The sequence below is a fragment of the Labrus bergylta genome, chromosome 17, assembly GCF_963930695.1.
Source record: "Labrus bergylta chromosome 17, fLabBer1.1, whole genome shotgun sequence".
NCBI classification, from domain to species: Eukaryota; Metazoa; Chordata; class Actinopteri; order Labriformes; family Labridae; genus Labrus; species Labrus bergylta.
Genome location: NC_089211.1, coordinates 10,304,624 through 10,318,340, shown reverse-complemented (window position 1 = coordinate 10,318,340; position 13,717 = coordinate 10,304,624). Strand labels below are relative to the sequence as shown.

Sequence of the window (13,717 nt, the reverse complement as noted above, 5' to 3'; positions counted from 1 at the left end):
TGAAAATGTAAACAAAGGCTATTTCTGCAGTGGGCTGCATGTTAACCATTTTGTCCGACACCTACCCATGGCAGCCATTTCTGGCAATAAAAATAACTATATCAAAATAATGAATCTTCTTCCTGATGGTCTGGTGTGTTTTTGTCAGGATTACTTTCAGTCTTTTTCATAACCAGATAAAATCTCCTCATGGTACCTTTAAACTCTTGTATAAACATTGGAATGAAGACCATCAACTCATTTAGTTCAAGATTAGAAATAATTTATTGTATTATTGTACATAGCATAAATACAAATGGGTCAATGTGACCCACACATCTTAATAAAGTTAAAGCGCTTAAAAATGTTGACATTTGCATTTGTCACTTGAATGGTATTCAAAAATGTTTTAAAAAAATTTAAATGAAAGGAACAGTTTTCCATAGCATATCTTGTGTATATTTTTGTCCTTCTATCTTGTATAGTGCTTCAGTCAGAGACCATGTTGTGCTTTTGTCTGGACCTTGTTTCTTCTTGATCACTACAATGCAATCATCAGCCCTTTTAACTTGAGAAATAGCTCATACATTGGTAATTAAAAGCCCGGTTTAAGTCATCAAAACCTTTACAAAAAGTTCCAGCAATTCAGTACTCTAATTGTTTTTCCTTATTTTGAGAGCTGTCTCATTAATCAGCAGTTTTCTTCTTTCATGTCCTGTAGTGCAGCAGCAGCCTCTGTCCTAGTCTCAAACTGGACTTCTCCATAAAGTGCCTGTGGATATTCATCCACTTGGTGTCCCTGAGTAGCTCAGGCCTGTTGCTGTAGACCCCTCTGGGCATGTAGTCTTAAAAGGCTAAAGTATTTTTCTCAGTGGCATCCGCATTCTTCCACCAGCATGTTCTCATGATGCCTCATTAGCATCTTCCCATTCTCATAGTACAACATGGAGAGTGGAGCGAGGCGTGTTGGCACACAGGACAGACATGGCACCTTGTTTGGGTGGTGAAGCTTCAGAAGGCTCTGGGAAGGGAAAGAGAAACTATAATGATTAGAACATTGATATTCAAACAGAATAATATGCAGTCCCAGCAATATTAACATAGAATTAAAGAATTTTAACCAAATTCAGTCTTACCTGCATGAATGCATGATTTGTTGGAGTGAAGGTTACATCCACTGGTGTGGGACAGCTACCTTCACAGCGGTAAGCGTTGTACCGCTTGGGATAAACAATCCAATCGCTCCAGCCAAGCTTCTCAAAGTCCACCCACATGTCCACCTTCCTGCAGAGAGGACCTTTCTCCTCTGTGGGCTTGCTGGGAGAAACAGCTTCAGAAACTCTATGTTTCTGTTGCTCCATATGGTGGTGCCTCTTCGCCCTGCGTCTTCCCCTCCTTGAACCAGAGCCAGCCGTCACTCGCTCCCTGTCGAGGCTGACGTATTTGGAGTGCTCTGCTGTGCGGATGAGGGTTGGCATTCGCTGAGCGTTTGGGTTCTGCCTTGAAAAGACCACCATCATCACCCGGTCAGCTGTAGGGTGCTGGACTCCTTCCTGTTCCTGCCCTTCCTGCTCCATCTCGACTTCACCCTCCTCAGTCCTCTGAATGGGGTCTCCCCGCTGCAGCCAGTGATGGAGCAACTCTGTCATGTTGAAAACCTTCCAGGAAGAGGGGGAGCCCATTGAACTGGGATGAGCTCTTAGGCGGCCCACGAACAGCCTGTTCTCTGAGCAGTGCATGCCAAAGCACCCATCCCTGTCAGAGTGGTAGATGTTCACTGAGACCTGGGAAGACTCTGCGAAGGCAGGCAGGCGGATGCGGAGTTCAGCCAGTTGGACATAGTCAGTTGAAGACATGGAAGACATGTCAAAGGTGATGGACCACCTGTTGCCAATCTGCTGGCAGCCTGAAAGGAATAAGTAAAGAAAAAGTGGTTAGCATTTCTTTCTTCATTGCTGACACACTCAACATTGGACTTTCGCTTGAAAAATGTTTTTCACTTATTTAGTGTGATAATCGAAATGTATTTTTTTTATTGTACTTAAGTACATTATTTAAGCTGACTTTGATTAAACAAATGATTAAATTAAGTTGAGTGGACATTAACATATCCACATTCTTTGTCAAAGGAATCCTAAGAAACATGATTTACATTTTGTTGAAAGGACAAGCTGTAGCATTCAATTAAAGGTTTATATTTTACTATTACATTCACATAATACAGAGGCATATAGTCTATATATTGAAACAGAATAGCATATGTGCCTATGTGCACTGCAATTCATCATAGGAAGCAAGAGCCATTACACCACATCCATCTAAAAATCTTAATATTTTTTTTCTAATGTTGAATACTCACTCTTGGCGACAAGGCTGATCACGGAGTCGGAGTCATGCAGACCGGCACTGTCCTCCGTCTTGGTATGTTCCACGCTGGCAGTCGTGGTCTTGGCCCGGTCCTCGGTCAGCATGGTCCGGTAGAGCTGCATCATGTAAAGAGGCAGCCTGCTGGCATGCTGCCGGTGCTCGGTGCGTCTGGAACCATGGAGCAATGCTACAGGGTGCATCCCAGGAAAGGGCTGAGCGGCCTGACAGAGATACAAATCCACAAGAAGAAGAGCAAAAAACATATCCACGGCTAGTCCCTTCATAATTCCCAGTCGTGGTGTTGTCTCTCCAACAGGTAGATCCCAAATGCTCCAGATGAGATGCTGAGCCTCGGTTTTATATTGGCCTCCTTCTCCCCTGACGTCCTTTGAAGAGATCTGTCAAGAGGCCGATGGGTGAGGGGCGTGTGTGATCCAGGTTAGCGCTCAAAGACTTAATTGTGACGAGGTCGTTGTGTATCGAAACCAATTGGCCTTTGAAGTGACCGAGTTGTGAAAACTGTAAATGCCCACTACTCTAATTGTTGTTGTTTTGTATATTAGAGATCCCTTTGATAAGAAGCCATGACAATAATATTAGTTAAGGAGATTATGAGCTGCACAACTGCGCTGTGATTAATGGGGAACCAACGTGGGAGTTAATCAGGAATCACTTTCTGTTGCCTGTAAGGAATCTATTATTGGAAGAAGGTTAAAACAAGTAAGGGGGCAATTTAAGGTCAATTCTGACACAGCTTTAATGTGAAAAAAAAAGGTATGATGTTTGATGATTTGATTAGTTTTTACTGACTTTAGATTTTTTTGGTTTTGTTTATAATCTTATTACAATTGGAAATGAAAGGCTTGGATGGTCTTTTGTGAATGTTTACATTTTTGTGTGGTTGGATAAATCAATAGAAATCTAATTATCATTCAAACTTCTGCTGATATTTGGGGAAAATAAATGATTGTAAAAACATATGGTAGCAGCATATATTGATTGCACATATATTCCTCTTTAAAATGAACTTAACAGGACATTATTTTTGGAGTTAAATCAAATAGGTTAATACATTAACTTTGCAATGCCAAGCATCAGTTCAGGACATTTTTAGGAGTTTACGTTTTTTTTCTTACTCATCATCTCTATAACTGACATTTATTTTTAAGATCAACAATGTTCTTATGAAGTTAGTTGTAATTGAACTCCTTGGCTTATTGATATACAGATATGCAAATAAGTATTTGGGTTGTTTTAAAGAAAACATATTGGAAAGCGTCAATGAAAAGACCCGAGTCGGCCATGCTAATTGGCAGCAGCATTAAAGGAGCATTAGTTGCAAGGCCAGCTCATCGTTTCCCATTCATAATTCAAACTGAACACTTAAGCCTCAAAAGGAAGAACAAAGAGCTGGTGTTAAACAACAAAGCATTGATTCTTTTTGATGAGCAGTAGGTGTAAAAAGAAAACACAAGAAAGGTGCCATTAGTTGGAAATTGTTTTTGTCCTTTTGAAGTTATTTAATCTCAAAACAGCAAACGTTTGTTTAATCTCAAACCAACAAACTGTTTGATGTCAGAATTCAAATTGTTAAAACGTGTTTTTGTTTTGGGAAATTTAATGAAATATCACATTTAACCTTGATACAAAATATGATATTCTTATTAAGTTGATGTCAAAAGGCCCCAGAATAATTTTATGACGTGGTTTCATGGAGGCATAGGCCTACTGGAGGCGTGTGTCCCTTGACTGTTTCAGTAAATGCCTTAGTGATGCTATTGAGTAATACTCCTTTATTTAAAAGCCAATTTTAAACATTTTTGAATGACAACCCTTTCCCACCTTTGCTAGAGAGTTAATAAAAAAAAACATAATTTGTTTTGGTTGTGGTCTGTTTTTGGCACTGTTAAATAAGAAAATACAACTATTCAAGAATAACAGCATGTATAAAGTCGTGCGTAAAAGCGCATATCCTGGAGTACCAATGGCCATACCAACTCACTGAAAGCACTGGAATTAAACAAAAGTAGCCTATCCGAGGCAAACCAGTCAAGGAGGGAAACCTTTCGCCGTCTCAACCCGCAGAGTCACGTGTCAGCAACAGCAGACAAATCTATCAATAACTATATCTGTGAAATAAGTGTGTGATTAGGACCAATCCAATCCGATTGCATGTGCCTTTCTGACACAAAGTCGATGATTTAAAAATAATAATACTTGTTAACATTATTTGAACGAAAACGACTGCTAAATTATTATAGCCTATTAAAATAGATCATTTAAAACGACAACAAAGCGACGCAGAATATTAACAATTGTAAATGCAATTGTTTGTATTGTATTTTATTTTAGTAACGGAAGCTGATCAGTCTTTGGTTGCACGCGCACCTGCAACACTGATTAAAGCGTTTCCTCCCAGGTGACGTCGTTTCTCCCGATGAGCCGCGCGGACCGACATGGACGTCCGCACGTTAATTTCTTCGTTTTTACTGGCAATTCTGACCATTTCCCGAGGTAAAAAAAAAAAAGTATTTTGTGTGATGACAAAGCGTTTATTTTTTACACTTACAGCGAGTTCGTAGGACTAACATTAAAAAAACAGAGCTTCCTATAGAGGGTTTTGACTCTTTCTTGTGTTTCTCCATGAAAAGGAATGATATGGCGTTAAGGCTTTCTGGACCTCATGTTCAGGAGTTAAAAGGGTTGTTTTTTTTTTTCAATGAATGCGCTTCAAACGGATATATTTATGAAAGGTCAATGGTTAAATAGACTGGTTAAGTTTAAATTAACTAGGCAATTCAACATGGGTAACAACAGGTAGGCTACTTCAAAGACAAATAACTATAGTCTACCATTTCTGGCCTACTTTGGTTTATATTATTGTGGCCCTGTAAAATGTAAAAAATATCATTGTTGGCTACTGTTTGCCTATTTTAGACAAAGTGTGACTTTTTGGGAAGAGTTCAAGGGTTTAACACAAGTTTACAAGGAAGGTTTTTCTCAACCATGTTTTTTTTGGTTACATGTTTGAAATTTGGCATTACTACATCTATCTATATAGAATGAAGCTCTGATTAAATAATTGACAATTATTTGCAGTTCATTCATTCATTCAATTTAGCTACATTTGTGAAAGTCTGCGCATTCTGAACCTTCAGGAATATACTGTCATACCACTCTGTGCCACAGAAATAAACTTTCAGCTGATTTTGCTATGGGTCACTATAATTGTCTAGCAAATTAAGCCTCAGGGTTTGACACCTTTTTTATGAATACAATTGCATTTTCTGTCCTTAGATGTAAAAGAAAATGCTTGACTCTTAAGTGATTGTGAAACTCCAGCTTACATTATATGCAACAAAAAAAAACAGGACACTTGAACTTCGACCACCTTTCCATATCTTTTTTAATTTTGCAGGTCAGATTTTGGGATGCAAACAAGGACAGTGGCAATGCGATGATGGCAGCTGCATCCCTGATGTCTGGAGATGTGATGGAGTTGGAGACTGTCTGGATGGATCTGATGAAATGGACTGCACTGGTGGGCATTTCCAGTCATTGTGCAAAAAAAAAAAAAAAAGGCTTGAGACTTGGAAACATTGTCATTTTTGATTCTATTTTTTTCAACATTAAGCTCCTTGTACTTCACAGAACCCTCTTTTTTGGGGGGAAAACAAAAAAAACTATTCACACTTGGCAAACATAAATGCAAAGTCCAATTCATCGCATCAATCAGATCCACACATAGGGAAGATTCAAAAGAAAAACAGACAAAAGCGTTGTATAAATGATCACACCCCAAGATTGACATCAGAAGCATATTTGTTTGTTTATATATGCACAATCACCCACATACATACTTACACACATGTAAGTGTGTGGTCAAGGTTGAAGCTCAAGGGCAATCAAGCCTTTTCAGTAGCAGTGCCAAAGCCCTTACATGTTAATAAGTAAATTTTATATACCCATGTATCGACTGTGTTTTATTTTGACCTCCAGCAGAGCCAGGCTCTCCTGATTGTCCACCTGGTCAGTTTCCTTGTCTGGACTCAGTCGGCTGCATTGATTTGTCGGCCCGCTGTGACGGACAAATCCAGTGTCCCACCGGCTCTGATGAGGAGAACTGTAAAGCTCCTGAGGGATGCTTGGAAACTGACTGGACCTGTCAAAACAACATCTGTATCCCCAAAGAGATGCGCTGCAATGGAGTGAATGACTGCCTGGACAACTCTGATGAAGAGGACTGTGGTAAGAAAGATGAAATGTTTGGATGCTGTATCACAGGAAACTGAAAATCAATTTCCAGCGCAGTAGACTGAACTATAATTGTAGTGTATGTATTTTCTCCGTTATCGCTCCTGGTATCAACTCAAGCAATAGAGATCTTTTTTGTTAATTTAACAAACTTTGATTGGGCCAACACCAAAACTGTGTGCATATCTGAAAAAATCAGAGCTAAGATATTGCATGTTTTTGTTGTTTTTTTTTAAACCGGCAAAATCCTAATTACTTAAAGTTGTTTTTTTTCTATACTAATTCATGCTTTTCATTCACTTTTAAGTCTTCCATATTGAAAAACCTTGAATGTGTAATTGTTGTTTTTATAGCAATTGTACACTGAAGATGTTGGGTCTTCTGATGTTTTGTTGTTTTGCTCAAAATATGATTTACATCTGCATAATCACAAGCAATTACCCCCAACCAAGGGTGACCATTACTACCACTGAGTGTTATTATGCAAATTTGATGGATCGATATGATGCCAACATGCTCACAGAGGTAAAGTGAAAACATTGAAGAAGCCAGACAGACATTGTTAAATAGGGATGGTCTGTCCTCTTATAGGTCCGTGTGATGAGGACAGCATAAGGTGTCCCGAGGGGATGTGTCTGTCTGCTGGACAGAGGTGTGATGGGACAGTTGAATGCTCAGATGGCAGCGACGAGCCCATAACATGCGGTAATTTTGGAGAAGATTAAAATGATAGCTACTGATACAACATTTATTGTAACATATTTATTTATTGATCTCAAAATGGTGTAATATTATGAAAGGCTACTGGTGCTTGTATGTCATTGTAATACTGACTCGCAGTGCACCTTCTGCAGGTCATATTTGCTCGAAGAACAATGGCGGCTGTAGTCATGCGTGTGTGGATGAAGTCTGGGGAGCTCTGTGTGCCTGTCCTGATGGATATAAGCTCTCTGCCGATGGCGCAGTCTGTGAAGGTTTGTGGGGTGCAAAAAATACAACACTATCCGGTTTTTTTTTTTAGGGTTGGATGTTACATCACAACAAAAACACTTGGTTGGAACCAATGTTAGAAAAAGCTGGCTAGAAACAATTATCTGTTCTATCCGCAAACCAAAAAATACTAAGAAGTATGTTTTATGTTCCATAAAGCTCTTCTCTTTTTAATGCACAGCTCTCTCCCCTCAGATTTCGATGAATGTGCCCAACAGTTTGCTCCTTGTTTGCATCACTGCACTAATACCATTGGATCATTCTATTGCCACTGCAGAGATGGCTTCAAACTGAATGGAAACTCCAGATGTGTAGCCTCAGGTAATAATGTGTCAATGTTTTCCCTCTCTTACTCTCTCGCACAGTAACCGATTTAAAAAAAAAAAAAAAAAAAAAAATGAATAAAAAGTTTGTATCAATTGTTCTGGATATTGAGCCTAGAAAACAGTGAGTACTAAAATATAAAGATATTTGGGGCCATGTACAGACAACAACAATTAGAGTAGTGGGCAGGTCCACCTGGGATCAAGTCTGACCTGTGCCCCCTTTCCTTCATGTTATTCCCCTCTTTCTCTCCCTGGTTCCCCCCCCCCAAAGATATTTGGACACAAAGACTAACATGAAAGCATGACTGCTGAGTGTTATTAAGCAAGTTATCGGATCGATTGTAAGATGTGAACCTTCGGTAGATTTAGTTTCACCTTTTGAAAGATCAAACTTCTCAGCAAATGTTATAAAGGGTATTTGGATGAACGATAACTGTCTTTTTTTTTTTTAAATGGGCTGCTTTGATGTCTCTAAACTGAAGACAAAGAAGAAAAAGATCAGAGACTTTGAAATGCAGGTTACATAAAAAAAAAGTATCTGTCCCCTGAAATTTTTCTTAAAGGAAATATTATTACATGTCCACGTTTTGTAGCGTCCTAAAGGTTTTGTTTATCAGTCCAGATATATAATGAATGTGTTTACTGTAACTGACTGTTATGAATATTCTCATTAACTCTCCCTTCCTGTCTTGTTTTTAGGTAATGCTGTCAGACTACTAACGTTACAGAGGAAATCTATCGGGCTGCTGAATGTTGAGTCTCAACAGTTTGAAGTTATCGAGACTCCAGTGCTTGACTTAGTGGCCTTAACTTTTGACATTGCCCAAGCCTTGTACTACTGGGCAGACAACCGAGGCAGCATATACAAAAGTAATGGACAGCAAAGATGGACAATCTATTCTGGTGAGTTGACCTGTAGTGGGCGTTTCTGTGCATGGGTGTATTTTTTTTTCAGATGTATTAAGATTTATTTGTGTGTTTAGTATAATTTTTCCATTTTCTAAATAAATGTAACCTCAAAAGTTCAATACTACTCTATGGGGGAATAAAACCCACAGGAAATAACAAGTCACTACTACAACACAACTGCTTTGATATCACTTTCCCTTTGTCCCATGAGGCCTTAATTGTTTTGTACATCAGTGAGTTGGTATGGGATGTTAACTTACACCACCACAACATATTTGTTTGACAAATTTTAAAAACCCCAGACTTTTTTCCTTCTGGTGCAGTCCTATTGGGACTACATTAAAGCAGCATAGCTTCATTTTATATGCTTTTTTTATTCTGAGTTGTTACCTGTAATGTTCTATGTGCCTCTTCAATCATCACAATGGGACACATGGTGATCCAAATTGAATTCAACTTGAATACAAAAGAAATATGATGTTTCTGAACAAAACTGTCCTTAATTCTTTGACAGGGGAACCTGGAATTAAGGGTCTAGCTTTTGATTGGCTAAACCGAAACCTATTCTGGACCAATCAGAAGACAGAGTCGATCTACATGCAGGTCGCTGATGGGAGTAGTTACATTACTGTGCTGCACAAAAGAATCACGCCATCAGAGTTGGTGCTCATACCTGTGGAGAGGTACATGTGACTTTATGCAACTAAGGATTTGAATATGTAAAAATGTATCTAAATTAAATAGAAAAACATTTATATCAAAAGAAATTGAACCTGGACCATGGAACCTGCTGCTCCTAAAAGAGGTCATAATACACGGGGTTGTTTTTAATCAAATTATCCGCTCTCTGACTTGAAGCTTGATGTTCTGGATCAACGCTGGTCCCGATGACAGAGTGACTATAGAGAAGTCATGGATGGATGGGTCAGAAAGAAGCTCTCTGACTGTACTCACTGCTCAGTCTGCCCATAGCCTAACTGCTGATGTGGCTGCAAGGCGCTTGTACTGGATCAGCGACTTCAAAAAGGTGACTCAGAAAATGAACAAAGGCAGTACAATTTGATGGAGAACACCAAACACACATGGGTATATAAGTTAATATAATTTAGCCATCATAAATTTGATTATTTTTACCTTTATTTTCTGGTACGGGTCATTGTAGTAATTTATTTTACCCTCATCCGAACACTTGCGTTAAGTTTGGGGGGGGGGTGTAAGATGAATAAATCATTCAACACACAACTGGCAAGATAGGAAGAGAATATAATACATCGTAAACACTTTTGATTGGGTGGGTGGTCAAAGTGAACCCTTTGCTGTTTTGATCCTCATCCTGAACTGTTTTTAAATCAGTCTATAGAGACGGTGAAGGTGGACGGAACCAACCGTCACTCCTTCACAGGACTCTTCAACAAGATGCCTGCTCTCAGCCTGGCTGTTTTTGAAAGTTCCTTTTACTGGGCGGATGAGAAAGGACTGTGGAAGGTGCCACAGGACCAACCAAACCAAAAGGAATTGATACGGAAAGCTGCGCTGCCAATATTAGCTGTTTACCATGAGCAACAGCAACCCCAAGGTACTTATTGGTCCAGATTTATTTTCAATACAAGATTTCTAGTTCATTAGTTTCTCCCTCAGAATCTCCACAGATAATTGAAATCATGGCCCTTTCCAAATGTTCTCCGTAAAGCCTGAGCACTAAACCCTCATTAAAACAACTTCACTAAAGTGTTTAAGTGGAGATTGGTATTTGACCTATGACAATACTTGAATTTAATTACCCATTTTATAAGACTAGTGTTATTTGTTGCATGTATCACTGAATGTAGTAAATCTTTTTTATGTTTTGAGTAAATACTTTTAGTGTTTTAAATTTAGTATAAAATGTGTATTTGGAAACTACAAGTACCTGTTTTAGTTCTCTGATTTCAGATGTATTGCTTTCATTTCAGGTTCATCAGCATGTGCTAAGACTCCATGTCAGATCTGCCAGCTAACTAAAGGCAACCCTATTGGATACACCTGTGCTTGTCCAAACTCTAAAGTACTACTACTAGATGGCACATGTGAATGTAGGTTTAACAAAATTCTAAATTGTGGTTTACAAATCGCTTTCCACTGTTAGAGGTAGTTTATTTCGGTTTTCAAACATGGACTCCTCCACCTTTAATGGTCTATAAAGAATTTCAGAAAAAAAATCTTGCATATTGTTTCTTGCAATTATGGGATTAAAATATGTTCTTTCTTTGGTCCCACAGATCCCAGGTTTATATATGCTACCATTACCAACGTCAACATGGTGGAGTTCAGAGGCAAAGAGGCAACTAACACTCAGCTCTTTGCCATTGACGACGGCATCCTTTCCTTTGATGTGGACTGGTACAGAGATTGGCTGTATTGGGTCAATAAAACTGGTCATGTCAAACGCATCAGTCTAGTCAAGGTTAAGACTGAGGTGGTCCCAACACCTTTGCCAGGTAAATTGAGTTTTCCATGGTTTTTTAAGACCCAAATGATGAATGTTGCTGTTGTAGTGGAACTGAGGAAGTAATATTCACCGTATTATCAGCTGACAGAAATTAAAAAAAAAAAAAAAAAATAGATAAACTATTTAAGTAACTAAAATACTTAATTGTTTTGTCCTTGCTCAAGCAGCTCACTTATTTTTGCTCTTTGTTTTCTTCAGTTTGTCTGATAAAAGTAGACCAGAGGAAAGGGAACCTTTATTGGGTGTCATGTGACCAAAAACAAATTGGCATCATCACAACTGACAGGCGATACACGCAGCAGCTCTACCAAACAACGAAGGACATCCGGGACATATACCTGGACTGGTTGAGGGGCAGCCTCATTTGGCTCGAGGATGATCAAATCCTCACCATGAGCATGATGGGAGGCAAAGCCAAAGAGCTGCTGCACCTAGTAGCCACAGAAGTCAGAGGGAACATGGCCTTCGACCTCAGGGCCAACAGTTTGCTTTGGAACTCAAAAAGATCAGGTCTGTCACTTCTCTACATGAGTTATAGAATGTTTATCACTCCAACACTGATAAGTCAGTGCCAATATGTTTACAGTGTAAAAAGGAGTCAGTTTATTGTGAGTCCAACTAAAACGGTACTTTAAAAATAAATGTAAAACTGCTATTTGGACAGAAAACGTACCAAGTCAAATTTAGTATAACATACCTAGAAAATTTAGGGGTCATTTTATTCACCTCTAATCAGCTCCAAACTTGCCTAGGCGATCTGCACATGCTTCACAGTTCCTGTGTCATGTTTTGACCTTAGATTTGAATGGTGTTAATATGTAGAAGAAAGCCAGAATTCTGATATCACCAGACGCATGAGGGATAGCGTGCATTCAATTTCTACCTAAAGCAAAGGGTATCTACAAGATGAACAGAGCTGTAAAGGTGTCCTTCATTTTACCATTTAACATACAACCAGTGTGCTTCTTCGTTGTGTGTGACATAATAGGTCAACAGGAAAAATAGTAACTTTTTTCCCAACTATGTTGATCTAAATTAGCTGATTCTTAAGGTGAGCATATGCTAGAGGGTATGGCCTGTAGTGAAAAGGGGATTCTGATGAAGGGCAGGCAGTGAAAAGTTGCACTATTGGAAAAATGGTTGGCTCTCAGAAAAGTTGGTCCCACTTTTATAGCAAAAAGCTCTCCCTGTTTCTCTTTTATACATAAAAGAAAGCCTTCAAGGTGCACTTTTGCTTTAAAATATCATCTGCATTAATCATGAAGTTATTACATTTGGTGTAAACCTTCAGTAATGAGCCTGGTGGGTTGAGTCTTATAATGAAGCAATTTATCATTGTTAGTTAAGCCCCCATAATCATCTTTGAATCTACCTCTGTTGAAAAGAACATCAGACTTTCTAAGTGTTGAAACTCGCTGTTGAAGACAGCAGACATGTTGAATGAGTTGTCTCTTGCACTTTTTCAGGTTTGACAGCAATGAGTTTGCGTCAAGAAAGAAGCCACCAAGCAGGTAGAAGGTGGAACATTTCAGGATCAATCATAGCTGCCTATGAGCCCTTCCTGTTGTCCCATTATAATGATGTCATGACTCTTTGGGACCGGCGTGATGGGACCCCCATCCAAGACGTGATTGAGGGAGGTCTTGTGTTTGGTGTTATTCCTGCACTTAAGGAAATTAGACCAGGTATGGTCAAACTACTTTCAAAAAATTTAAATTAGGTGGCGTTAGTGTTGCTTAAAGAGCCTTTTGTAGCTCTTCAAATCATAGAAACCCCAAAAAAAACAATTGAAGTGGGTTTTTTTTATTGGGCTTCTGGTAAAGTTTCTGTTTGCAGGGAATTGTTAGTAAAAAGTGGATCATGTTTTGCTCATTTGTGTGTTGAAAGCCACAATGACATACTTGGTTAATTCTCTTGATCCCCCCCCCCCCCCCCCCCCAGTGCCCATTACTCCAGTCTGCAACAGTCCCTCTGTGTTGTGCCAACGTACATCAATTTGCCTTGCACAAACCCAGCTGTGTGATGGAAAGAGGGACTGCCCTGATGGAAGTGATGAGGAATCTTGTGTTACCACATGTCCATCCAAAGGTAAATAAAACAACAATGACAAATTCTCTTAAATTGTGAGAAGTAATCATAGTTCATTGGCTATAATAATCATTTTAGTTTACCAGCTTTTTGGAATGTTTTTGTGATGTATATATTTTTTTTCCCCACCTTGCTTTTCAATTTTCCCATGTCTCTCTCAGAGGATTTCAAGTGCAAGGACCGTAGCAGTTGTATCTCCAGGAGTCTTGTTTGCGACGGTCGTTCTCATTGTCTTGATGGCTCTGATGAGGTTGACTGTGCGACTGTAGCGTCACCTGCACCTCGGGCAAATATCCTGAAATGTCGCACAGGCTCA

General features: G+C 39.2%; 1 protein-coding gene across 1 annotated transcript; it reads right to left on the bottom strand.

Moving 5' to 3' along the window:
- Nucleotides 1–847: 847 nt before the first annotated feature.
- On the bottom strand, nt 848–2,564 carry ndr1 (nodal-related 1). The gene is made up of 3 exons (XM_020655888.3): nt 2,339–2,564; nt 1,116–1,885; nt 848–1,000 (listed from the first exon to the last, which is right to left on the bottom strand). Exons 1-3 carry the CDS (start codon nt 2,544–2,546, stop codon nt 848–850), a joined length of 1,131 nt encoding a protein of 376 aa, XP_020511544.3. The 5' UTR covers nt 2,547–2,564.
- Nucleotides 2,565–13,717: the final 11,153 nt, after the last annotated feature.

What these genes read in the sequence shown, in the direction of transcription:
- ndr1 (XM_020655888.3), bottom strand. Translation starts at nt 2,546, where the DNA reads ATGCACCCTGTAGCATTGCTCCATGGTTCCAGACGCACCGAGCACCGG. An exon ending in GATCAGCCTTGTCGCCAAGA is followed by an intron (nt 1,886 to 2,338) that starts GTGAGTATTCAA and finishes TATTCCTTTCAG; the next exon opens with GCTGCCAGCAGATTGGCAAC. An exon ending in CAAATCATGCATTCATGCAG is followed by an intron (nt 1,001 to 1,115) that starts GTAAGACTGAAT and finishes TTCCCTTCCCAG; the next exon opens with AGCCTTCTGAAGCTTCACCA.